The sequence below is a fragment of the Staurois parvus genome, unplaced genomic scaffold, assembly GCF_062004578.1.
Source record: "Staurois parvus isolate SC_StPar_1 unplaced genomic scaffold, SC_StPar_1.0 ptg000014l, whole genome shotgun sequence".
NCBI classification, from domain to species: Eukaryota; Metazoa; Chordata; class Amphibia; order Anura; family Ranidae; genus Staurois; species Staurois parvus.
The window spans coordinates 4,535,933-4,562,554 of record NW_028317810.1 but is presented as its reverse complement, the minus strand read 5'-3'; the positions used below and the strand labels follow the sequence as shown (position 1 = coordinate 4,562,554).

Genomic DNA, 26,622 nt, shown 5'->3' with positions numbered 1-26,622 from the left:
GGAATTCAAAATAAAATGCACATTTTTAGTTCAGGTCCACTTTAACTCCTTGATTTTTAATCGGCTTTTTTTTCTGTTTGCAGATCGCTCAGATAATCACCATGCCAGCCAATCATTTTCCTGTTGGTAGCAACATGACCACCGTGCACCTATCTTCTGATGGCACCTACTTTTATTGGATTTGGTCTCCAGCAAGTCTAAATGAGAAGACACCTAAGGGTCACTCTGTTTTCATGGATATCTTTGAATTAAATGTAAGTTGTGACTTTTGTTACCATTAGGATTCATCTGTCTTGAATTAAGGATTGTGAGTGTCCGTTTTGTCAGAATCTATTGCTAGCTTTCTTCGGAGTGGTACACCTTTTAGCCTTGGAATTTTTCCTGTTTACTGTCTACCATCCACAGATGCTGCTCTAGGTACTGCATGCTGCATTTTCTGGGGCAGTTGTGCTTTAAAGTGTTCACCTCTTAAGAAAAATGAAAAAGTGAGGGGATTGGCTATGGTTTAAGAATGGGATGTCCAATAACTCATACAGGTGTTTGTAGTTGTCCACATTTTGTCCATGTATAGTGCGTATGGTGTAGCTGCCTTCATGATAAACAAGACATGGCTGTTACATCTTTTTTACGTATTTATTTGACTGTTCCATTTGCTTCTAACACTGGTCTGTGTACTCCTATCTTAGGGAGAAAATGGAGTGCACATGGCGAGCCCTCTTCATGAGCGCATTATACTCATGAGGAAAGAGGGAGAGTCAGCAAAAAGTATTAATGAAATGCTCCTCAGTCGGTTATCTAGATACAGAGCTTCTCCATCTGCAACGCTCGCTGCTCTAACTGGATCAACAATCTCAAATACACTGAAAGAAGACCAAACTGGTGAGTGCAATGATGTCTGCCATATGTACTAGACAATGCTATGTAGTGCCATTTTTCTGCTCATGGTTGAACATTATAGCTACAGTATACTAATCCATATCTAAATGCCTTGGAGGCATTGTCAGATTGGTAGCTTTCCCAGGTGCTCACATCTTATTTGTGAAATTACTGTCTCCTTTTACACTTTATAACTGCTTTATTCAAGTATTGAATGTCCATTAGTATCTCTGTACTTCTAATAGTATCTTAAAAGTAGTGTTAAACCTTCCAGTTTTTTTTGTTTAACACAATGACCACCACAATAAAATAATCATTCCACAGTAAACTACAGTCAGGTCCATCCACCACAGTTGTTTTCCGTGGTCTTCCGGGTCTTTTGGTGTTGCTGAGCTCACCGGTGCGTTCCTTCTTTTTAAGAATGTTCCAAACAGTTGTTTTGGCCACGCCTAATGTTTTTGCTATCTCTCTGATGGGTTTGTTTTGTTTTTTCAGCCTAATGATGGCTTGCATCACTGATAGTGACAGCTCTTTGGATCTCATCTTGAGAGTTGACAGCAGCAGATTCCAAATGCAAATAGCACACTTGAAATGAACTCTGGACCTTTTATCTGCTCATTGTAATTGGGATAATGAGGGAATAACACACACCTGGCCATGGAACAGCTGAGAAGCCAATTGTCCCATTACTTTTGGTCCCTTAACAAGTGGGAGGCACATATGCAAACTGTTGTAATTCCTACACCGTTCACCTGATTTGGATGTAAATACCCTCAAATTAAAGCTGACAGTCTGCAGTTAAGCACATCTTGTTCGTTTCATTTCAAATCGATTGTGGTGGTGTATAGAGCCAAAAATGTTAGAATTGTGTTGATGTCCCAATATTTATGGACCTGACTGTATGTGTTTAAAATTTTTACCCTGGCACTTGCAGTTTACAACTAGCCATTTGCTTCTGCTCTTAGTGCTGCTTCCCTGAACTTTTGGACTTCACAGGAAGGAGTTGACAGTGCAGTCTCCAGTTATTCTGTCATCTTGGAGATGGGAGGAGCTGGGGAGTTTTTTTGCGATTGTAGAGCTATGTGTTTCTATTGATGTACGTAGCATAGGGAGACTCAACTCAACTTAGGCGATTTCTGAAAACTTATCTCTTCAAGGAAGCCTATCCTGCCCTCAGCTAATAATGGAATTTTCTACTCCTCCTACCAGTCCATTCCCCACAGTTACTACCTTTTGTACCACTAGCCCCTCCCTCCTAGATTGTAAGCTCCAAGGAGCAGGGCCCTCCTATCCCTCTTGTTTTGAACTGTATTGTTGCTGTATTGTCTCCTGTTATATTGTAAAGCGCTGAGCAAACTGTTGGCGCTATATAAATCCTGAATAATAACTAGTTCCTGCATACAAGGATGGCTCCATAGGATACTGCATGAGAATTGAGCCACCCTGAAACAAGATAACCAGGGCATTGTTCATGGCACTAACTTTACCTGGAATATAGACAAAGATTAAAAGATAAAGAAGCTGCCTACTTAGTAAGTGATTAAATCAACTGCTGAAAATGTTAAAAAAAACAAAACCAAGGGTTTTCTATTGCTCTAATAAAGTCATGCAGTCCACGGTGGCCTAAATGAGGATTTATAACCTTTACCACTCAATTTTGTTATCCCAGAAGGCCTATGCTTGATATCCAATGAAGTCTGTGAAATGCAATCAAATCCAAGGCCTGCCAAGTGCAAGACCACCTGTATCGACCAGTTTGCCACAATGTTGGTAGTACAGTTAGCTCTTTCCAATCTGTTGATGCTGCAAAAAATAGCGATGGTTGTATTTCTACATGTAGCTTAAAATAGAGCTATTTTTCGCTCCATAAGACGCACCTGACCATAAGACGCACCTAGGTTCTAGAGGCAGAAAACAGGAAAAAAAAAATTCTGAACTAATGGACTGCAGACATAGTACAGGAGATGACCAGAGACTGCGGACACAGTTCAGGGGATGACCAGAGACTGCGGACACAGTTCAGGGGATGACCAGAGACTGCGGACACAGTTCAGGGGATGACCAAAGACTGCGGACACAGTACAGGAGATGACCAGAGACTGCGGACAGTACAGGGGATGGACCAGAGACTGCGGACAGTACAGGGGATGACCAGAGACTGCGGACACAGTACAGGAGATGACCAGAGACTGCGGACACAGTACAGGGGATGACCAGAGACTGAAGACACAGTACAGGAGATGACCAGAGACTGCGGACACAGTGCAGGGGATGACCAGAGACTGCGGACACAGTGCAGGGGATGACCAGAGACTGCGGACACAGTGCAGGGGATGACCAGAGACTGCGGACACAGTGCAGGGGATGACCAGAGACTGCGGACACAGTACAGGGATGACCAGAGACTGCGGACACAGTACAGGGATGACCAGAGACTGCGGACACAGTACAGGGATGACCAGAGACTGCGGACACAGTACAGGGATGACCAGAGACTGCGGACACAGTACAGGGATGACCAGAGACTGCGGACACAGTACAGGGATGACCAGAGACTGTGGATAGTACAGGGGATGACTGCTGACCTTTGGGGAGGGGGGGGGAGCGGGTACCTGAATTTGACAGATACCCGCTCCCACTTCCGCGGAGTTGTTCTTTCATCTTACCTGTTCCTCTATCCAGCCGCGCGCTGTCTTCCCGGCTTCTGTAATGGCGCTCGGCATGACAGCCGGGTGCCCAGTGCGCATGAGCGAGAAGCACTTGCGCTTTGTGATTGGTCCGGCGGCTTCTGGGATCTGTCATGTGTCCCAGGTGCCGCCTTACCATTCACAAAAAGCACCGCTTCCTGCGCATGCGCACTTGGCACCCGGCTGTCATGCCCACACTACAGAAGCCGGGAAGACCGCGCCGCTGGATAGAGGAACGGGTAAGATGAAAGAACAACTCCACGGAAGTGGGAACGGGTATCTGTCAAATTCAGGTACCCGCTCCCCCCCCTCCCCAAAGGTCAGCAGTCATCTCTATAAGGTTCCGCTGTAGAGCTGAGCGGCCGGCCCGGTATTCTCACACGGCGGCAGTGGAAATACCGGACCGGCCGCTCCATATTCGCTCCATAAGACGCACTGACATTTTCACCCCTTTTTTGGGGGGAAAAAGTGCGTCTTATGGTGCGAAAAATACGGTACTTTATCTTTATATAAAAAATATTTTTTTAAATGGTCTCTGTCACATTGTGCAAAATTAAAAAAAAAATGTAAATGCTTATTGGAATGCAAAAGTATTTTTATATAACTTTTCTTACAGCTGCAAACACAAGCTGTGGCCTTCCCTTGAAAATGTTAAGAAAAACTCCCATGTACACATGCGGCACATATTTGGTACTTATAGTACCTCCCCCAGGAGGATCAGGCAGTTCTGCAACTAGGTCTTTGTTTGGTGGAACTACTGGCTTGTCGTCTCTAAAAAGTAAGTACTGTGAAATGTGTCCTGATGCTTCCAGATGCAACTGCAACCTTCCCATTTTGAAATTCTAGTCCCCTGGCTGTCATTCCAATACATTTTGTACTTTCTTAGTTACTGTCCCTGAAAATTATGCAAATTACGAGTTATGACTTCCCTTTGACTTTCCTGACTTGTATTTTTGATCCTGGCCAGCATGTCTGAAAGTTATCAGAGAAAATCATACAGCCAGGAAGCTGGATTTTTCAAAAAGGCATGCAAGGGCAACCTTCATATGTTTTCCCAGTACAGGTTTTGTTTCATCACTTTAAAAACTTTGCTAGGAACTGCGTTTATTTAAAATGACCACATATTTATAATTTTTTTACATTTGTTGTGGTGTCCTTTATGCTTTCACTAAGAGCTTGATAATGGAGCAAGGAAAAGGAAGCCTGTGTAAGCCCTGTGACACTCCAGTTGTAGTTCCCATGGGGCTGAGATTTGTCTTTCCTTCTCATGTGACAGTGCTAGGCCAAGCACCAGGCACCAGCACTGATGCATGAGGAAGAGGACCAAGTCACTTGCTCCTCTGTGTGTCTGAAGGTACTGGGGTTTTTTTCTGCTCACTGCATGTCCATGTATTGACAAGTTTGATTTAAAGTGTAAAGATTAACTTTTTTTTGTATAGTACAGTTTGTCTGTGTTCTCCCCAAAGTGACCTGAGTTCCCATTTTAGAGGGTTGTCATAGAAACTAATGTCTCCATTGAAGGATTTTCCTTCACTTGTTGCTTTGAGAACGCCTAATTTTTGTGTTTCCCCATCATTTTCTCGCTCAGTGACAGTGGTCACTGAGACATATAGAAGTGCTTGCAGCCCCTGACATTTTTTTTCCCCCATCTGTGTCCCATTTAGGAGATTTCAATTTATTTCCTGTTCCATAGCTAAAACAGGAAGTGAGAGGATATTGCTCCAAAGTGTGGAAATCCCTGGTTGTCACCAGGGTTTCCTGAACTAATGCCCGTCCGTTGGATTTTTTTTCTCCATATTACTGTACTGGGGACAACCTAAAATTTGAGATTTTTTTCTCACTCTTGATGAGAGCAGTAAACATAAATAAATATAAATAGGGTGACTCTAACTAACGGCTCATGTACACTGCAGCTCTTAAACTAATGTTCAGGAGCTGTTCAGCGGTTTTTCCAGCAGCCCTTGAACTCTCCCTAATGTTTTCCTATGTGTCCATGTACACAGTCATTTACAGTCGGTTACAGGCAGTTGAGTTTACAGTCGTTTTTTTTTGAATGCACCAAACTTGCGTTCAGGAGTAATTTTACCAGCGTTTCAAAAGCTTGTAAACGCGGTTAACCGCGTTTATAAGCGTTTGCGTTTAGAAGTGTTTTTAACTCTTCCATGTCCAGAGTCTTTTTTTCATCATCAGAAATGCATGCAAAGTGTTTTTCATGTATTCAAATGGACCCAGTACACCAGTGCAGTCAGTTCCAGGTTTTGCATGGAGGAAAAAAATTGTAGAACGTGCTGCATTATGCTCATAATGGGATCCATAGTGAATACAACCAAAAAAGACAGGTAATCTCAACACATACTGCTCTCTCTATTCCTCTCAAAATGTCTGAAATAGTTAATTCTTTACTATTTTTCAGTGCATTCTGGGCATTTGGGAAGGTCTCCTGAGGTTATCTTTTAAAAAACGCTTCTAAACATGGTACGTGGCTAAACTGATGTTTTTTAACCTACGTTTTCCAGCAGTCAGTTTCCATCGTTCAGAAGAGTTTTCCAAACGCCCCATCTACATGAGCCCTTATGGGGACACAGACCGCAATAAAAAAGTGGGAGGTGTTCTAAATTCCTCTCCACTCTATTTAAAACTACAAAATAAGTTTGTCTTTTAATTATAACCAAATACAACCATTTAAAACTTAAAGCATAACAGTGTGCTTCATGCTATCCTTCCTTTTCCTTGCAATAAGTTTTTGTTGAAAAAATTTTGATTTTAGAAAATACAAACCATAGCCACCGCTATCATGTGCACAAGCAAAGATATAACGTTATCCTTCCTTTTAATTAGAAAAGCGTCTTTGTTTGATTGAATGTGTTAATTTTATAGTGTACTTTTAAGGCACAGAAACCTAACCCTATTTCTTAACAGAAGGAATCTGATCACTGTAGAGAGCAGCCCACCAGCTTTAATTTTATATTTGAGACTAATGTCAATCCAATGTTCTGTTCTCTATACTGATTTTTGTTACACATTTTCCAGATTGCTCTGTTATTTCCCACTTAGCTGTTATTTTAGGTCTGGGATACCTGTGGCCTCTGTCTCTCACCTAAGCGTTTTTCTGCAGCATTTTGCAGAAACGCAGTACAGTCCCTTTAACATGTTTTCCTATGGGACAGGTTCACATCTCCGTGTTTTCACCCGGTGTGTTTTTCGAAAGGTTCAGGGACTTTTTTTGAATGTTTTAAAGTTGCATTTTTGGTTCTATAGACTTCAATGGAAACCCTGTAGAAAAGCATGTAGTGCGTTTTTTATGCATTTTGCAATTTGTGTTTTAAATCTGCCTAGCAACAAGAAAAAAAAAAAGTGGCAAAACGCAATGCAGAAATGGCTCAAACGCAACCTGCATAGGTGTGAACCTAGCCTAAAACTATTTCTGTTTAAGGAAGTGATAGTTCTGTTGCATTTAGGATAAGTCTGGTGATTGCAATCATTGTTTCAGGTTTTGAGCATGGCTTGTGATTACTAGACCATTTATGAATTGCATAAAAGTGATCAGAAACTCAAGCAGTTGTAGGCAATCATCGCTCGAGGAGATTTTATAGGCACATTCTGGGGAATTAGCTTGGGGGGGGGGGCAGTGAGATTCGGAGTAATGCAGCTATAGCCCTGCATTTTCTGTGCTGCCTGTCAAAAACACAGCAGAGCAGAGAACTGATCACTCCTAATCAACAAAGGGGCTTGCAACCGTTTTGTTAACTAAAAACAGTATCTCTTCCATCTTCTATGTTTAGATGAGTGGTACAAGCTTGTGCTTGCACCACTCTTTATTTCCTCCATTTCTCTCTTCCCTGTGCCGTTGGAGTAGAAAATGTTGTAGGTAGTTCACATTTTGCATAACGTTCTCTCCTCTTTTTGGGAAACTAGATATATGATTTGCCTGTGTATAGTCAGTTTTAGAGAATTATCCTATTAACAGTCAGTTGTTTAGATTAAAAATTTAGAAAATGTACCTGTTTAATGAAAGAAGAAAATCTGGTGCTTTATCCATTGTCGTATAGTGTGTACCATGTTATAAGCTTGTGCTTTGGGACTTAAAATTCACTTCGTTTGTGTCTTTTTTAAACCAACAATATGCTTGTTCTAATCAGAAAATAATGCATGTTCTCCAAGTGCTCTGATTTTTCATATGAACTAAATCATCACATCTCTGTTGCAGTTCTTGCTTCCAGTCTGGTGTTTAACATTTCTGATGGACAGTTCACAAACAGAGCCGACCTCATCGATGCTGCTGGCAGCTCTCTTGGACGTGGAGCACTAGTAACTGGACTTGGTAAGACCTATTTAGCTAAGACTATTCACGCTTTTTACTGTCGTAGTCATAAGTTAACGATAGTTTTTATTTAGTGTATAGTCACCTTCATAGTTGTCCAAAAGGCAAAACTTTTCTTTTCTTTTTTATTTAAAACCTTAGTTGTGAGCTAGCAGTAGGTAATGGTTAGAACCATTGTCTGCTGTTTGGACTGCCATTGGAAAGATTTCCCTTACTTCCTGTTATAGTGACACACGCCAACTGGGACAGAAACTAAGAGGAAATATTCTAAGAAAAGTTTTAGACAGCAATAAAAAGATAAGATTTGAATTCCCCCTATATCTATTACGTCGTGTTTTTGATGCTGTTTGTGTGAGAAGTGATATATCCCCCTCACTTTTCATCCCAGTGACACCTGCTCACCCTTAGAGTTATTTCATCCATGTTTTCCTTAAATATAAAATAGGTTTGGCTGTAGTTGTGCTTTAATTATCTGGTGGTTTTTGTGTTTCTATTTTCCAGGCGCTTGCTATGACACTATGAATAACATGATCTGGACCTGTTCCAATGATTATATTGATCAGTGGTGTAATCCAGGGAACCAGGCCTTCCATGTGGTTTGTCAGCGATTAGGGGTTACTCACATCATTGCTGACCCAAAAGGTATGATTTTATTTGCTGAGTGTTCAAACACGGTTCATTTTTCTCCGTTAACTCTATATTCGGCCCAGTGGTTACCATCAATTTTTTGTGGTATTTGTGTCAGTCTGTTTAGTGATTGTTACACTATCTTTCTGGGTTTACGTGCTTTGCTCCAGATGCAGCTATTTTCTCCTACTAAATAGATAGATTGGCACCAGCATAAAACTGGGCAAGAATGTTGGACTGGATCTAGATCTGCTACTGTGTTTACTAACCCTGGGAGAATAAGCTTTTGTCACCTTGGGCGAGTCAGTTACATAATTGGTATCTGAAATCACTGTAGGTTAGAAGAAAGAAGATTCTTCCTAAGATGAACACACACGTCATATAGCTTCTATAAATAACATTACTTTCATAATTAGAACAATGTGGTTTCCTCTGACCTTAGTAACAGGGCATTGGTGATATAAAGTAGGTCAGTACAGGAATTTTAAAGCATTAGTCATGTGTGTTTACCTGAACATAAGTGTCATACATAATATGTTTGTGACAGTAGCCATTTCCACAGTTTCCAAAAAGGTCCTCTTGGGAATAAAAGATGAACTCGTGTACAGGGGTGGACTGACCATTTGGAACCTAGTGCACTGCCCGAGGGCCCGGGGTCAGTAGGGGGCCCCATGAGATGCCCCTGGTACCTTTTTCATAGGCTTTTTTGAGTTTGGGCAAGGACACAGGGGCCCCATGATCCCCTATTGCCCGGGGGCCCCATGAGTTGTCAGTCCGCCCCTGCTCGTGTATTACTGGTACATATGTTTTGAGATCCACAGAATATGTATTTTGTTTGTCTAATACAGAATATTTTAAAGTGAACCTTTCGTGGAATTTTAAAGCAAAAGGTCCTCACAAAGGACACAGCATAATATCTGCTATTACCTGTTTTTCACAGGTCTTGCCTGTGCTCCTCTCTAATTTAGTTTCACTTTGTTACTGGGACCTGACTTTCACTTACTTCATATTTAATCCTTGGCAACTCCCATGAAAGTGGTCTAAAGGTAAAAGGTTTTTTTTTTTTTCTACCTTAATACATTCTCTGTTTTAAGATGGAAAACATTTTCACAGTGGCTTTGTCCCCAGCCACCCTAGATACTCACCTGAACCCGATCTTGGCCCAGCGCTCTGCACGTCTGCAGCAGCTCTTCTCCCTTCTCTGACAGGCTTGTCTCAGAGCAGTGGGAGCCATTGGCTGTCAGTCAAAACCTCTCAGCAGGGAGCTGGACCAAACCGGGCTGTGTGACTGAATAGACACAAACAGTCCGGCTCGGGATCAAGTACCCACGAGTGCCCCCATGGAAAGTTGCTTTCTATGGGGTTACTCAGCGGGAGGATGAGTCAGAAACAACAGCAAGGGACCGGAGAAGATCAGGATCCAGGCTGCTTTGTGCAAAACCATTGCACAGAGTAGGTAAGTTTGATATGTTTGTTTTTCTAAAAACAAAATTTCAAGCTTTACAATCACTGTAAGGATACTGTCATGGGACAGGGGAATTGAGACAAAGTGAAACTAAATAGAGGCTAGCACAAAAATGATTAGGTAGAATCTTGTTGTGTCTGTTTCTTGGCAGGTGATCACACTGTAACTTGTAGAAAGTCACAAGATGAGAGGCTACAGCAGGGGGGCTAATTTAATGTCAGACATTTGTGAAAAGAGTAAGTACTGCATAGGCACCCAAATTTACCTGATTGTGTTATCTCTGGGCCAACGTCTTAAGTCCAGAAAGAAGATGCTGACCCTTGATGCCTGAAAAAGAATGGTCAGTGGGAGTACTGTGACTTCTGTGAGAGCTAATAAATATCTGTAAGTTTTACCCTTCCAAAAGACTTTTGTATCTTAATTATACAATACAGGACCCAGACTTGGATATTCATAGGGTTATAGGCTGCTTGCTTCATGTGATTGGACACTGGAAAAGGTTTTGGTACACCTATAATCCTGCCCCACTCTGTGAGATCTCAGGTTTTTGCTAGTGTCCTGTAGGTGATGGTTGACTTCTCCCTTATGGGGAAGTTTCTATGCCTGAAGCACAACTCTGGACAATTGCAAATTTATCCCTTGCGGTGCCTGCATGACTGGGTTAATTGCTTGTTTTTGTCTTGGGCAGTGGTAGTCAGCATTCTTGATATGGGAGGCCTTAAAGAGGAGCTCCAGTCTAAAAGTACTGTAGCTGCTGACTTTTAATATAAGGACACTTGCCTGTTCAGGGATCCAGCGATGTCCTCACCCAAGCCGATGCTTCAGGAGCAGGTTCCGGCATCTTGGGTAAGAGAAACCAGGGGTGAAGCCTTCCAGCTTTACAGCCAATTTCTTACTGTGTATACGTGATCCGCACTGCTCTTTGTGAATGGTCCCAAAGTCTTCTAGGACCCTGAAGGTTGCGTGGGGAAGGATGGGGCCAAACTTCTGCACAGATCGCCAAGGCGATCTGACCATAAGTGTGAGTGCGTACTTGTCAAAACCAGGTTTTTCCTTGAATACATTTTCCTTGAAGAATACTTGTTCGGATGCCTGTAGCGAAATTATAAAATGGGTTATAAAGGGAAGGGACAAATCCTAGCAGTTGACTTTTTGCCAATGGCTTAAATCCATTTAGCCTATGTGATCTTTCCTTTGAATTTTGCAGGGGAGGCTGTCACCACAAATGAGGTCATAAACCAACTACTTCATCATGTTGGAGCCATGTGTATTCACCAGCTCAATCTCTTGGCTAACAGCAATAGCTTACCAATAACAACGTTCCTGGGTAAACAGCATCCAATTGAATCACACCATCTAAGTAGCATATGTGACATCATGGAGAAAGCTATGGTCAATGGGGATAAATGTATCATCCGTTGCATCCTTGTGGTATTTCAGGTAAATTGTTTAAATAATGATTTTAATGATAGTTTTTGATTTGTGAAGTGTTCGAGTAGACTTTTGACCTTGGTATTACTAAACCATAGACCCTGCATTTACTATATCTGGTCTCCCATAGTACACAGAACATAGAAATGCAATATTTTAGTAAATTTAAACTGCTTAATACCATTTCTCTTCAGCAGTATATAGCAGTCTTGTGACTTCTATCGGTGTCCGGCTGAGCACTGGTTAAAGCTTGTAGGAGGAGTTTTCTTTCTGCTCTGACTGTCCTATGAAGCTGCATGACCCGTGACCCTCTATCTGGACAGTGCTGATTGGTCCTGTGCTGATCACAGCCCCCCCCCCCAAAAAAAAACTTTCTAACAATACACACAACTGCGCATGTTCACAGTGCCTCCTAGAGCTCTGTAATAATTGTCAGATGGATTGGGGGCTGTGGAAGAAGGGGAGGATCAGAGAAGACAGAATCAGACAGCCTTTTTACACAGTGTTTAGGATTAACCCCTTAGGTTCTACAGTGCGTATAACAAGCATGAATTACTGCATGTTAACCTCTGGCCAATTTCTTTCTTTATTTCCTTTGGAAAATGAAGAGTAGACATATCTCATTCATTATTTTATGAAATTTTCAAACTTGCTGGGAGAACCTGTGTGATGTGGATTGATCGTTTGTGTTCTCAGTGATTTAAAGGAAAGAAGGTGTTTCTTATACATCAACCGCATGCTGTTTGTGTTCACCAGGAAAGTTGCACCAGAAATTGACACTAATTTTCAAGCAGCAGAGAATGAGCTGATGTTTTCAGGTCAAAACATTTAATATTATATTAAAGGGTTTATTTGGTGCCAATAGTTTTTGCAGCACTTTACAATATAAAGGGAGAGAGTACAAGTATGATACAATTCAATACCAAAAGGATGATAAGGAGGGTCTTGCTTATATAGCTTACAATCTAAAAGTAGGATGAGGTGGTACAAAGGGTAATATCCGTGGCTATGATCTAATGGAGATGATCAAAGTATAGATTTTAGGTGGAGATGGGGTAGGCTTTCCTGAAGGCAGGCAGGGTAGGAGCTAACCTGACATACTGGGGTAGGGAGTTCCAGAGGAGGGGAGAGGTTCTGGAGGCGAGAATGGTAGGAGGTAACCAAGGAGCTGGAGTAAGAGGTTTGTGAAGGGACAGAGTGGACCGTTTCTTGAGAGGAGGCTGGTGATGTAGCTGGGGACAGTGTTGTGGATGGCTTTCTTTGTGATTAGTATTTTGAAGTTTAACTTTGGGCAAGTAGAAGTCATTGAATGGATTGGCACAGAAGGGCAGCAGCCACTCATCAGTTAGGTGCATGAGTCTAGCAGCAGTAAATAATGATTGAATGAAAACATGTTTTTCTTTCTCATTCGTTGAGGGACACCAACGGTTTATACTGACGCCTATAGCAGGGTTGGATGCTAGCAAACAGAGTGCTTTCCAGGTCCAAAGTTGTTGGGATTTCCTCATGACGTGCCTGGTTTCTGAGTAGTCATATTGTTTGTGCGCTGATCTTGCTGAACAACTCATTGTTTGAATTGCTGGGCAATTCAATCTCTTTGCCAGTCTTTACCTAGAGCAATGCTAAGGGGCTAGGTGCTGATGTGATCCACTGGTTGGAGTGTCATGCACAAGCTGTGCCCTTTTCCCTGCCATTCAACATCAAGCTCGTATTTCCCTGCTGCTGCTCCTACTTTCTAAAGAGCCACACAAAACCCAGATTTTCAGTCAGTTAATACTGCCTGGCTACATTGACTTTGTTCTAAGGATGCACCAATACCTTTGTTTATCGACAAGTACCAATACTTTAAATGATGTGGTCACCAATACCAAGTACCGATACTTTGCGGTGCAATTTGCATTAATTGATGCAAATCGCGCTGCAAAGATTAGCATGTGATTTGAACAGGAAAACGATTCCTGTCCAAATCACATGCAGTTTCCCAACTGCACCTGTGTGAACCCAGGCATGTCATAGTCCAAGTTCACACAGGAGCAGTGCAGGAAACCTCCCTGCAGGCATCCCCTGCTCAGTGTCAGAGGAAGGAGAGGAGAGAAAGCGGCGGGGATTTGAAATCTCCACCACTTTCTTTCCTCTACTTGCAGTGATGTCGGGCATCTGGTTGGTCAGTTGCTGACCTTGAGAAAATGTGGGTTTGAAGATGTCTTGGGACCTCGTCCGAAATGTCTGCAAATAACACTGTTTTGGTGCTTTTTTCTTATCTATAGCATTTTTAGCTTTGGCCGTAAACCACATCAGTTTGATTTTTAGCCTTTTTAAACTTGTTGCCCATGGGAATATATTTTGCAGTGTGTTCACATAGTCTTTTTGAAGAACTCCCATTTCTGTGTTGTGTTCATCGATGCCAATATTCCCGCCCAGTCGAAGTCTTGGAGAGCAGCTCTCAGCCTTGGAAAATTAGTTCTCTTTAAGTTGAGCGTTTTTTTATTTTTTCCATATGTGCTTGATGTTTAGAGCTAACAATAAATGAAATCATGTTATGGTCACTGCTACCCAGATATTCTTTTATATGGACATGCGTAATAAGCTCTGCACGGTTTGAGATTATCAGGTCCAGCAGAGCATCATTCCTAGTTGGGGCCTCTATGAACTGTACTATAAAATTGTCCTGTAGTAAGTTTATAAATTTTTGCCCTTTAACTGTTCCTGCAGTGTCAATTTCCAGGTAGTTAAAATCCCCCATTATTATCACTGTCCCAGCCCTTTCGATCTGTGCAAAGAGCTGAGTCTCCACCTCATTAACACTGGGAGGCCTATAACAAACTCCAATGATTACCTTTGTAGTACGCACCCCCATGTGCAGTTCAAGCCATAATGCTTCAGCCTGGTCACACTCTCCATCAACTAAGTCCTCTTTCACACTCGCTCTGAGATCAGTTAGTCAGTTCCCACCCAGTGTCAGAATGTCCGCTGCAGTCCCGCCATAAGTCGTTGATCGCTGCCATTACTAGTATAAAAAAAATACAAATGGCGGGATATATACTGTAATTTTTATTTTTAGACACGTAAACCAATTAATATACACTTTTTTTTCTTAGCAAAGACATGTAGCAGAATATATTTTGGCCTAAATGTATGAAGAAATTATTTTTTTACTAGAAATGTTTTCTAGTAAAAAGCCAAAAATGTTATTTATTTATTTTAATTGTCGATCTTCTTTTTTTTGTTTTGTTTATAGCGCAAAAAATAAAATACGCAGAGGTGATCAAATACTACTGAAAGAAAACTATTTGTGGGGGATAAAAGGACATAAATTTCATTTGTGTACAGCGTTGCATGGCCGCGCAATTGTCAGTTAAAGTAACGCAGTGCCGTATCGCAAAAATGGCCTTGTCAGGAAGGGGGGCAAATCCTCTGGAGGGCAAGTGGTTAATTAGCTGTGAAACCTGAGCTTCAATCCGCAGCGCACATGTGGAAATCGGCTCTAAAAATTTTATATTTAACGCTTCCAAATTGGATTGATTCACCCGAAATCCTGAAACGGCTCAAAAAATAGACAAGGGGGAAAATAAATTAGGGATGATCATAATAGGGTCTGTGAGAAACTGCAATAAATCATCATGAAATAGAGCTCTTTTGTTGACAGCCTCCACTAGGAATACCATGAATGTTAGGATTAGACCTGATAGCTATTGCTAGCGTCTCGATAGCTATAACAAAAAGGTGAGGCAAGAAGGAGGATCCCTGTTGTGTGGTCAGTTTTTAATAGGAAAGCAGAGGAACTGGAAGGAACACCAGGGATTTCACACAAAGAAAGGGAACAGGGTACTTTTTCATACAAGTACATGATACAGCAGGCACATTTCAGGTATATGAAATGTTGGGTTTACATATTCTTTAAGTATTATACAATAGTTTCTTGAAAACTAGTTGAACAATTTAACTATGGGCATACTCTTTTTATAGGTTGTTTTTAAGTTTTTTCTGAACCCTCAAACTGAGAGAAACAGAGAGACCATCCGCAGGGCTGGTTTATTACTATGGCAGCTACTTATGGCACCAAAGGACCAAATTTGCCCGGAAATCCAGAAGGAGGTTTGTCTGGCAATCAGGTTTGTTTTAAAGTGCTGCACAGACAGTACTTCATTTTATTTTCCATTGTCTTTATGTTTTGTTATTAGTTCAGTTCTCATGTTGATTTTCATTTACTAGTGTATGTTGTCTTAACAAAAGTGAAAATCCACCAAAAAACTAATCTTGGATCTGTTTAGATGAATATAGTGGAAAAAGTAAACTTGTTGGCATCCTCCTTGAATGTATTAATTATATGCATGTTCATTTGATGCCCATATGTAAATTAGGCCTAAAAGCTTCTATAAAACAGTGTGTACAGCAAGCTTTTGCAAAGGTTTCAAACACTTTTTTTGACGCTTGTAGTGCACCATTCAGCTCCTTTATGGGTAAAACAGAGATCTTGGGCTACATTCTCAAGAGCAGCCAGTGGCATCCACCAGTGAGAATCAATAGATTTTTCATGGTGGAGCTACATGCTGCATGCATACAGTGTGGGAATAGAGGCAGCTGTTAGATTTGTACTTCAATGCCAGGTCTCACTGCTGTCTGCATATAACTGCTCATGTGAGCGATAGCAAGTGAATAGAGCCTCTGACTGACCCTGGATGCAGATAATGTGGTAGATTTACCAACACTGGTACGCTCAGAATCTAGTGCAGCTGTGCCTGGTAGCCAGTCAGCTTTTAACTGTGGCTTATTCAATTAAGCAATAAAACATGGAAGCCGATTGACCTTTATGCAGAGTTGCACGAAATTTTGCACTCTTCAGTTTTAGCAAATAACCCGCAATGTGCACTCAGGGATGCTGTTTCTGCTGAGTTTCTGGCTGCATTCAACCTGGCCACAACTAATCAGCCAGTTTGTATGTGGCCATTGCAGAGAGAGAGCAGCTGCATCCAAAGGTGGCATTTAGTAAACTGTCCACCCCCAGCTGCCTGTGTGAATGGAACTTTACTGGCAGAGTGGATTGTCACTTTTAAGCCCACCTTTGGGCTTGGGTCCTCCTCCCTCCATAGTAGCCCCACTGCACATTTAAAAAAAAAAAAAAACAATATCCTGGAGTTTGCATGTTCTCCCTGTGCCTGCATGGGTTTCCTCTGGCTACTTTTGTTTTGCTCCTATACTCCAAAGACATGCTGGTAGTTAAATTGGATCCTGTCTAAATTGGCCCTAGTATGTGTAGGTATGAATGTAAGTTAGGGACCTTAGATTGTACGACCATTGAGAGTTGGGGACTGATGTGAATGTACAATATATATGTAAAGCGCTTTGTAAATTGATGGAGCTATACAAGTACCTGTAATAAATTAATAATAATAAAAAATCAATATATTTACCTTGTTTGGTCACGTGACATCACAGGTCTTCTTACTCTGATGCGTGGGTCCTAAATGGTACAGACAGTGGCAAGACATGATGAAGTGTCTTCCCTCTCTCTAGCATTTTTCTGTGACTCCGGGGTAGGGGCAGAGCCTTGAAGCCTTGAGTTTATAGGAAGTGGCTTAAATGATATTGGGATTAATTCAACCCAAAAGAGGACAGGCCCTGGATTGGTGAGCTGGTGAGTCTTTGGGGAGGACAGTGCTGGAAATAGGGTTAGTATAACAGCCGGTGCTGCTTTTTTTTATATATATTTAAGAGCTGCAGTGATATTCACCTGGCAGTTCGGAAATTCACCACATACTGGCAGCCTAGGTCCTCATTCACACATGATTTTAGTGCTAGCTCCAGCAAGAATCTAGTGTATTCTTGAGGTTAGATTCATGGGGGGTGCGGATAGGTGGAGGCGCTCAAACGGAGCAATTATTTGTGGCTGGTTTCCTTGAAATTCAGTTAAATGAAATTTATTGATACTTTCCACGATTTTTCAGCAAAATCATTAAAAATGGAAATCTGGTCATAGCCATAAGATGCTGGGTGCGCACCATGCCTTATTTTAGTCCTGAACATAATTCAGGGGAAAAAAACATTTCCTTTAAAAGTAACATTTAGACTCACAGTTTAATATTTTCCTGTGTAATGTTCTTCAACCAGCTTTAAAATCTTTTTTAACCTGTGATTATAAGCTGCAGCAGCAAAACACCTTGACTTTAGATATTTATGACTATACCTTCCTTAAGCCCTGCCAACATCAGTGCAACCCTGTGATAAGTTCTTTCAGGGTAGAGATCTTGCTGCAGTATATGAGATATGAATTCCGTGAATCCACCAGAATGCAAATGTTAGTTTGAGGACTGAGCCTTTAATTTACAGTGCATCTCTGACAGTGTGGCCTCATTACTTCAGACTTGTTTTATTTTGTAATATTTTATCAGCATAGCTTTTTTTTTTATGGATAAAGGTTGCTTTTGCGGGAAGCTTAACTAATTCTGACAATCATATCCATTGTTGCTACACATGAAAATTTACATCTCAGATGAAACTGGAAGACTGTACTATGTCTTGTAATTAATGCATGTCATGTCTATTTGATTGTTTTATAATCCTTAGCATATGTATATATTTCTGCAGCTATGGTTTAAATATTCTGAACCCGGGAGAACAGGAAATCAATAACTTACTCAAGCTGATATTAACTGAAGGTAAGAGTGCATTCCAATATGATGAACATCTTTCTCTAGTATGCATTAAGCTTGTAATAATTTATTGAACGTAATTGATACAAATATACTTATCTGCTAGGGTATTTTAACTGATTAATAACCAGGTGTTTAATGACAGAAATTTTTTTTCCATTTTTACCTGTCTGGAGTCCCCCCCACCCCCCTCCAAGAGAATTCAGCCCAAAACTGAAATTTTAAAGCCAAACTTAACTCCAAACATGGAGTTTTTCTTTCACACCTGGAGTTTTTTTTCTTCACGGTTTATGTATACATTATATATTTCACATCTCCTAGAAGATTGCAGAACCATGGGCACACAGTGGCTGTTGGGCTGTTAGGACTCCGTGCATCTTTGAGAGCTTGCTACCTGAACCCCAAAGGGGCGAAGGGACAGCCAGCTGAAGAGAACCAAGATGGCAGCTCAGGATCTCTTGACGTTTATTCCTTTCACACCTGACTCAGAGCTTAGTCTTGGGTAGATGACAGGTTTTAAATCACACCACTGGTTGCACATTTTACCTCCACTTCTGCCCAGAGTCCATTTAAGGTAAGGGCTACCTCCCTTCCTGTCACCACCTGGAGTCTACTCCTGGGTTGATGCATACTCCTTCCTGACATTTACCCTATATTCTGCATCCTACTTCATGAGTGCCTCACAAGGGAATACTCTCACCCGTAGCTGTGGTGGAAACCAGACAGAAGGGAGCCACAGCAAGATCTCAGGTGAACAATCACTCTGCTCGAAGGCCCGCATAAACTCAGTGTGACAATGCTTCCCTTACATCAGAGCAGGACCCAATAATAGCACCAGTCTCTGACTCTAGTTCCATTTCAGGCACACAACTTGAAAAAGGTTGCCTTAGACAGCTAATGGCAAACATCTCACTGTACCTATCAAAAATGTTCTTTGATTAATAGATTTTGGTGATAGGAGGTTTGAGATGCTTTTAAAGACTATCTTTACTCTTGCAGGCCCAGCTCTACAACCAGTCCCGGCTGCACTAAAAATATGTAAAACTGCAGCTAACTGGACTAGGGCAATACACAATCTTGTATACCAGAAATTGCAGCACTTACCTTCTGCTGTCCTTTTTTGTGGATGCTCTCTAGAACATGTGATGAGACAAATTGCGAGACTGGCCCTAATCTCCATTCACTTGCACAGAATCATGTGGCACAAAGCCTCTAAAGCTGAAGCTGTCTGTAAAATACATTTTGGAGTTATGACCTTTTTGAAGACAGACATTTTTTTGGGAAGGCACTTCCCAAATTCACAAAAAAAGATATTACAGAAAGGAAGGTTTTACTTCCACAGTGGAAGATTACAAACTCCCCTCCTTGGAAGCCTGTACCTTTTTCATAATTCAGACATCTAATCACTCTATCCAGGCTTCAGCTTCAAGTTCAGCCCTTCCTTTCAGCACAAGACTTGGCTTACAATGCCCACCTAGTATTCCCAAAATCCCTCTTTCCAACAAAAGGGCTTCCTCACTGTTAAGTATAGAGGATGGGGAGGTGGGTGTTACAGTTTGCCTCTCTCTGGGCTACAGACATGCCAGACCTGTTCATTCAGTGATTTCCAAGGGGTACACAATAGAGTTCAGAATTCTACACCCTCACCACTTTTCTCTCTCAACCCAATCAAAAAATTTGCCCAAGGACAGTCAGGTTTGCAGAATGTCAATCATCTTCTGCCCCAGAGAATAGTTGTGCCAGTATCTCCACAAGACACGTACACAGATTTCCATTCAAACTTGTTCGTGGAGCCAAAGCCCAATGTGGGCAGTCATCCAATTTTGGACCTAATATCCCTCAATAAATACCTTTTTACTTTCCATTGTTTTGCATGAAACCCTCAAGGTTGGGTATTTTCTCTCTGAGCCAAGGGAAATGCCAATCATCCATAGACATCCAAGATGGCTATCAGCATATTTGTATTTATCCACCTCATAGTAGAAGAAGATCATGTCTAGTTTGTCTCACTGCTTTTTGGCCTGTCTTCTTTGCCTCTCTCAGAACTCTGGGCATCCATGTCACAGGTTATTTGGATTACCTTTAGCTGAAAGCGAGAGTAGTCCTTCAGGAATTTTCAAATGTCAATAGGATTTCGCAGACAGACGATGCCACAAATGTCTGAAGTCAGGCAATGCCATGGCTGTGGCCTACATCAACCATCAATGAGGTACCAGAAATCATGCAACCTTAAAGAAAGCAACCTAGAAAATCTCATGGATGGAGACTCTGTCCATCTATTTGCAGTCCACATCCAAGTAGTGGACAACTGGAAAGGGGATTTCCTCAGCTGCCACCACCTGGCTAAAGGGGAATGGGCTTTTCACCCAAACATCTTCATTCTGATATGTCAGAGATGGGGGGACCCGGTATTGTGGCCTCCAAATTCAACAACAGGCTATCTGTGTTTGTGGCCAGGACCATTGACCCCTTAGCTCTGGCATTTCTTGATAATCCCCTGGTCTTAGTTCAGGCTAATCTATGCCTTCCCACTGTGAATTTTACCCTGCTTGCTTCCCAAGATAGAGCTAGAGAAGAAGATGGTGATTCTCATTGCACCAAACTGGCCCAGAAGAATCTGGCGCACAGACCTACACAGACTATTAGGTGATGACCCCTGACCTCTTCCCAACAGGCCAAACCTGCTGTCTCAGGACCCTCTGTTCCATCTTGCTTCTCAGTCTCTGGCTTTAACAGCATAGCTGTTGAAGCTTAGGTGTTGAGACACAGGGGGTCTCTGAATCTGTTGTTCTTGACTAAAAGCAAGGAAAGCCACTTCCAGGAAGATCTACTGTTGTACATGGAAATCCTTCTATGCCTGGTGTGAACACTTTAATCCCAGAAATGACCCTGTGCCTCGCATTCTGGCCTTTCTGCAATCAGGTCTTGACCAGAATTTGGCCTTAAGCGCTCTGAAATGATAGGTTTCAGCCTTTTCCATTCTCAAAAACATCTGACCTCGATTTTCCTTTGTCAAAATCTTTATTCGAGGTGTAGTTTGCATCAAGCCCCCCTTGCAACACCTTGTGTTTTCTTGGGATCTCAACTTTGTTCTCTCTGTCCTGCAGAAACTACCCTTTGAACCCATCAATGATATCCTCTTCTTTAAAGAGTCCCTTTTGGTTGCTATCAGGTCTTTCAGATGTGTCTCTGAGTTGGCAGCTTTCTTGTAGAAAGCCGTTTTACATTTTTCACAATGACAAGACCCAAGACCATCCTTTCTTCCCAAGGTGATATCAGTCTTCAGCCTCAGTGAAGACATCAAGCCCTACCTTCCTTATGCCCTGCTCCAAAGCACCCAAAGGAAATTGCTCTTCATCTGCTGGACATGGTGAGAGGCATTTTGTCTACCTCAAAGCAACAGGTTTGATCAAGAATATGAATTCCCTATTTGTCCTATTTTTTGCTTTAAGTGTGTTAGCTGTATAAATCTCTTTCACTTCCAGTCTGTAGCCACGTGTCACAGAGACAGGAAGTATGGGTAATTCTTTCCAACAGGGACACAGACAGCAATAAAACTTGAATAGTTTTAACCCTTCTTCAATGTACAGAATGAGATTTCCGATTTAATAATAAGCGATCATATTGTAAGACTATTTCCAAAGTTTATTTTGGCATAAAAGCAATGTTTTATTTCACAAAGCTTTTTAAAAGTCCATGTACTTTTCACATGCAACCTGGCCTACAGGTAATAATCTTCTCTCCCTTCAAAACATGTACCCCCACACACACGCGATTTTAGGTGGAAGCTAAATAAACTGCCATTTATATTTTTGGGTTTTGGGAAAAAACAAAAACACCTGTAGGAAATGCACCCAAATATAAGAGAACATGTGGGTAGTATCCTTTGTGGAAATTAAGCTCAGGAGCCAAGAACTGGAAGTAAGGGGGGCCAACTAATTTGCCTCCTTGCTGACTTCTTAGCTAATTTGCAACCAGTCAAGATTCACACGTTAAGAATTCTTCTCATCTCTAAACATATCTTCAACAAAAGATCACTGTATTTTCTGTGTGTGTGTGGCTGCCGTATAATTTATGATTTCACACAGCTTGAGGCATTACAGTAATGGCTATTACTTATTCATTTCTCTTTAGCTATGTTTAAAGCTGGCCATACATTTTTAATTTTTTTTCGTTCAACCTACGGGTTGAATGAAAAAAAAAAAAAAGATGATCCAATTCCCCTATCCTCACACTTAATGTAGATGGGGTAATCACTCCCGCTGTTCTATTGTGTTCTGACAGGTGGCGGCACTGATGGTTCGGGAAAAACTGATCGAAAAATCGATTGGTAGAAACTGGCTTGCAATACGTGGGATCAAAATTTGGCCGGTGCTTGCTGAAACGGCTGAATTTCAGTCCATGTTTGGCCACCTTAAGATTACATATTTCTGTGGTTGCTTTCAACCTATTTGCTCATATTATTTTTCAAAACAATGGCTTTACTTGTTGCTTTTGATATTGAAACTGTTCTATGGCTTTCCTAGTCACAAACTATAATACTATTTGTGTGAATTGATCTCCCAGGTGATAGGAACTGTGGGCTTTCCCAGCTTCGAGATGTTATCTTAACCAACTTGACTGAACAACTTCAGAATAACCGATTTGGGAGCGATGAAGATGAACATTATCGGTAAGTTAGGTAATTTATTTCTGTTGATTTGTGCCGTTAAATGACAGAGAGGGTCACAGGCAGACCTAATAACCTAACATAAAATGCAATGCTTTCATTTTCCAAACCTAATTAAAAATATGTGAAGGTATTAAACCCAGTATTAAACCCTAAAGCAAACATTTATTATATTGTAGCATGCCCATTCTTAGGTGTGGTTGTTGCATTAGTTTCCTTTTTTTTTAGGCTTGCTTTCTTCTATTTTCATTTGGTGATCCAGCCAGTAAATCTGTTGTTTTCAAAACAGAACCTCTCCAACAGAATGTATAAGTGATCATGGACAATCCATTTACCACTGGCAAGGGTGATTAAAATGATCAGCTTTTATTTATTCATGTCAAACTTTCCTAAAGGGAAAAAAAGTGTTGCTTTAACTGATTACAGAATGTGAGCTGGAGTTTGGCGACACTTTGTTATTGTATTTAAATCTGCTAATACATTTAGTACTCCCCTCCCCCTAGACTGACAATACTGTTGTCTGCTGTGCCTTCTGTGTTCATTCATCTAGAGACACTCTAATACAGGAGGTGTGTTACTGGCCATATCACAAGGTGAAAACAGAGTGGAGAAATGCCTAAAAAAAGAAAACTGCTGCAGCTGCCAAATCTAATGATTGGTAAGCTGCAATACAATGCATTTTTTGGTTTTGGGTTTAATACCGCTTTAAGGGGGGAAAGCAATGCCCCATTAGCAATGTGTAAGAATTGTGCCTGGCTTTGGTGTATTAATGACTTGCAATTGTCCCCCCACCTCACATTTTTCATAACAGACATTTGCTGCTCTTGCGCTGTATGTGTAACCATAACTCTGTTTCCAGCAAGCATTTTTCTAAGCTTTCTATTGTATTTTATTTTTTTTTTTTTTAGACTAAATGACGAACTATTGCACTATATTTTGAAGATTGTTGTTCGCGAATCTTGCGTTCTGATCACCAAGTGCCAAAGTGTGTCAAAAGAAGATTTCCAAAGACTCTTATCAACTGTGCCTGTAAGACCAGAGCCCACTTCATTCTCATGGCCATATGTCTCCAACTACCATTTTTTTCCAAGGCTATATTCAAAATAGAATTTATTTTTTAATTTGCAGCAATTTTTACGGGTGTCATTAATACACAGTGGAAGACACTATTTTCTTAACTGCCCACATTTGTGGAGATAAATAGATTTAATTGTATTTGGTGATGGTAGGAAATAGCCTTTTTTGTCCATTATTAAGATAAATAGGACATTGTGGAGGTGTTTATCTTACCTATAGGTGGCTGGACACTAATAAAGGTCTCCAGGGTCCTTTACCCATGCAATAGGCATTACTTTTACAAACTTTAAATAGTAGTTAACAGCAAATATACATTCAATTCGAAACCCTCTCTACTAATAATGCATATATTGCGCCTTAGGCACAACGGAAAAGGCTAAGCCTCTTACTCCTAAGAGTATATGAAGTGACCGTTGGGTTCTCCCAACAAATCCAAAACATATTCAAGACAAGGAGTCTGTGCCAGGTAAACCGCTCCACTGCAAAAGGGGAAACTCCAATTGTTTGCATCCTCCACTGCCACATTTGGCACTTTGGAGGGGGAGAGTGGGCACCTAGTTTTGACAGGTATTCGCTCCCACTTCCAGCTCCATTCACTGCAGTGAACTGAGCCAGATGTTCAGCCCCCCTCCTTTCCCTCGCAGTCTTCTGGGACACTTCACAGGTCCCAGAAGACTACAGGACCAATCACAAGGCGCAGCAAGACTCACGCGTGTGCAGTAGGAAACCAGCGGTGAAGCTGCAAGGCTCCACTTCTGGTTTCCCTTACTTGAAATGCCGGCACCTGGAACCCGGAGGCTAGTGAAGAAATAGCCCGGGTGACGACGACGCTGGACCCCCTGGACAGGTAAGTGCTCTTATATTAAAAGTCAGCAACTACAGTATTTGTAGCTGCTGACTGTTAATTTTTTTTTTTTTTTTGGAGAGCTTGGAATGCCTCTTTAATAAAAACGTGATAAATTTAAAAACTGTGATAAGTGTTTCTTTTGGAGTAAAAGACCTTCAAAGGTCTATTAAATATCACAGCTTGATGATAAAGAAGCAACATAGAGTGATATTGCCGCATACGGAAAAATGGACACTAGGCACTTAAACTGAAAGTTAGCCCCTTAGAAACCATAAACTCCCATTTCACACCTTGCTGGTTGTAGTCAGTATATTTTGTGCGCTTTCTGAAAGCACACCAAAACCACAGGACATCATAAAAGTCTATGGGAAAACGCAGCTAACTCACATGAAACCCATGGGTTAGATGGACTTTGCCTGAAGCGCAGCGGAACTGCTCCGGGGCAGTGTGAAGCAGCCCTTTATCCTCGGTGTGATACCTTAGGGGACCTTACCCAGACAGCACTATGTGGGGAAGGCTGTAATGTTTGTTGTAGCGACTGTGTGTATTTAGTTGTAGGTTGCTATACAGGTTCAGGACCGTGATCCATTTCTGTGGTTTCCATTTCTGGGGTTTAGGCTTTGCCTATCAAGATATGCATAGCCCCAAATGGGGCCATCAATGTGGATAAGGTAAAACATGGTATCCCTGTATTTTGGGACCAGTTCCTGGCCATTAATAGACAACCCAAAGTGCTTAACACCTAGTGTGGGTACATAGGTAGAGGAATTGGAAGTTATTCTCTTTATTGTGTTACTTCCTGTTATGCTTGTCTCTAACGTTTTTGACACCATAAATTTTAGATTTGGTAGTCTTTTTCACCATCCAGACACAGTCTCAGGATGATGACAAAGTCACGCCACTGGATCAAGATAGGACTCTGGAAACTATTTAGGAAGGTGAGGGGGCGATACAATTACTAGGATATTTTTTACCTTAATGCAGAGAATGCATTAGGGTAAAAAATGTTTAGCCTTTAGATCCACTTTAAGATCCTGAGCGCTAACAGCTGTCAGATGCAATGGGAGTACAATAAATAAACTGTGGTCAGCCTGTCTTTTCCCTGGATTGAAATTGGACCAGTTCAGCAGGGGACCAGCCAAATTTTGATCCAAATATGGGCAGGCTGATTGTACACAAGTCGATATACCGACTAAACAGGCTGCTAAGTTTTTCCAGAACGGTCAATGCCACTGCCTATAGCCAGCAAGACTGATCTTTGTAATATTCTGTTGACAGGAAAGACTCCCTACTGTGGCTGTGGGAGTCAGATATTTTTTTTTCTTTCAAACTGCTGGTTGAATGAAAAAAAAAAGAAATGTATGGGCTGCCTTAGAAATGCTGGAGAAAACTGGGTACCGCAATTGCGGCGGTCAAGGAGGAAGTACAGTAGCTTTGCAGTATAACGTACACCCCCAGCCCAGGTAGCTCAGTGAATGTGAAATCTGCATATACTGTACACTGTGTATTTGACAAGTGAGTATTTTGACCAAATCATCATCTTTATGCATAGTGTCAACATCAAGCTGAATAAACTTGAATGCTTTAAAGGATTTAAGCATGTCAGGTCATGTGTTTTTGTGTAATGAGGAAGGGTGTGGCTTAAAGAGATCAACACCCTATATTAAGGTGTGCATAACTATTAGACAACATCTTTTCCTCAGGCAAAATGGGCCAGAAAAGAGATTTAACTGACTCTGAAAAGTCAAATATTGTAAATGGTCTTTCAGAGGGATGAAAATTGCTTGAAATTGCTAAGATATTAGGGCATGGTCACAGAACCATCAAACGTTTTGTTGCAAACAGTCAACAGAGTCGAAAGAAACGTTTTGAGAAAAAAGATGCAAATTCACTGCCAAAGATTTGAGAAGAATCAAACATGAAACTATCAGGAACCCATTATCCTCCAGTGCTGTCAAATTCCAGAACTGCA

General features: G+C 41.4%; 1 protein-coding gene across 2 annotated transcripts in view; it reads left to right on the top strand.

Annotated features, from left to right (window-relative positions):
• The window catches only part of HECTD4 (HECT domain E3 ubiquitin protein ligase 4), a 241,288-nt gene that overhangs the window by 71,011 nt on the left and 143,655 nt on the right, over positions 1-26,622 (top strand). For both annotated transcript variants that reach the window (XM_089676997.1, XM_089676993.1), the window contains exons 7-16: positions 84-254; positions 687-879; positions 4,180-4,341; positions 7,771-7,884; positions 8,386-8,526; positions 11,184-11,416; positions 15,374-15,519; positions 17,993-18,063; positions 22,624-22,729; positions 23,635-23,755. In XM_089676997.1, coding sequence (XP_089533123.1) covers positions 84-254; positions 687-879; positions 4,180-4,341; positions 7,771-7,884; positions 8,386-8,526; positions 11,184-11,416; positions 15,374-15,519; positions 17,993-18,063; positions 22,624-22,729; positions 23,635-23,755 — 1,458 coding nt within the window. The remainder of the gene's footprint in view (positions 1-83; positions 255-686; positions 880-4,179; positions 4,342-7,770; positions 7,885-8,385; positions 8,527-11,183; positions 11,417-15,373; positions 15,520-17,992; positions 18,064-22,623; positions 22,730-23,634; positions 23,756-26,622) is intronic.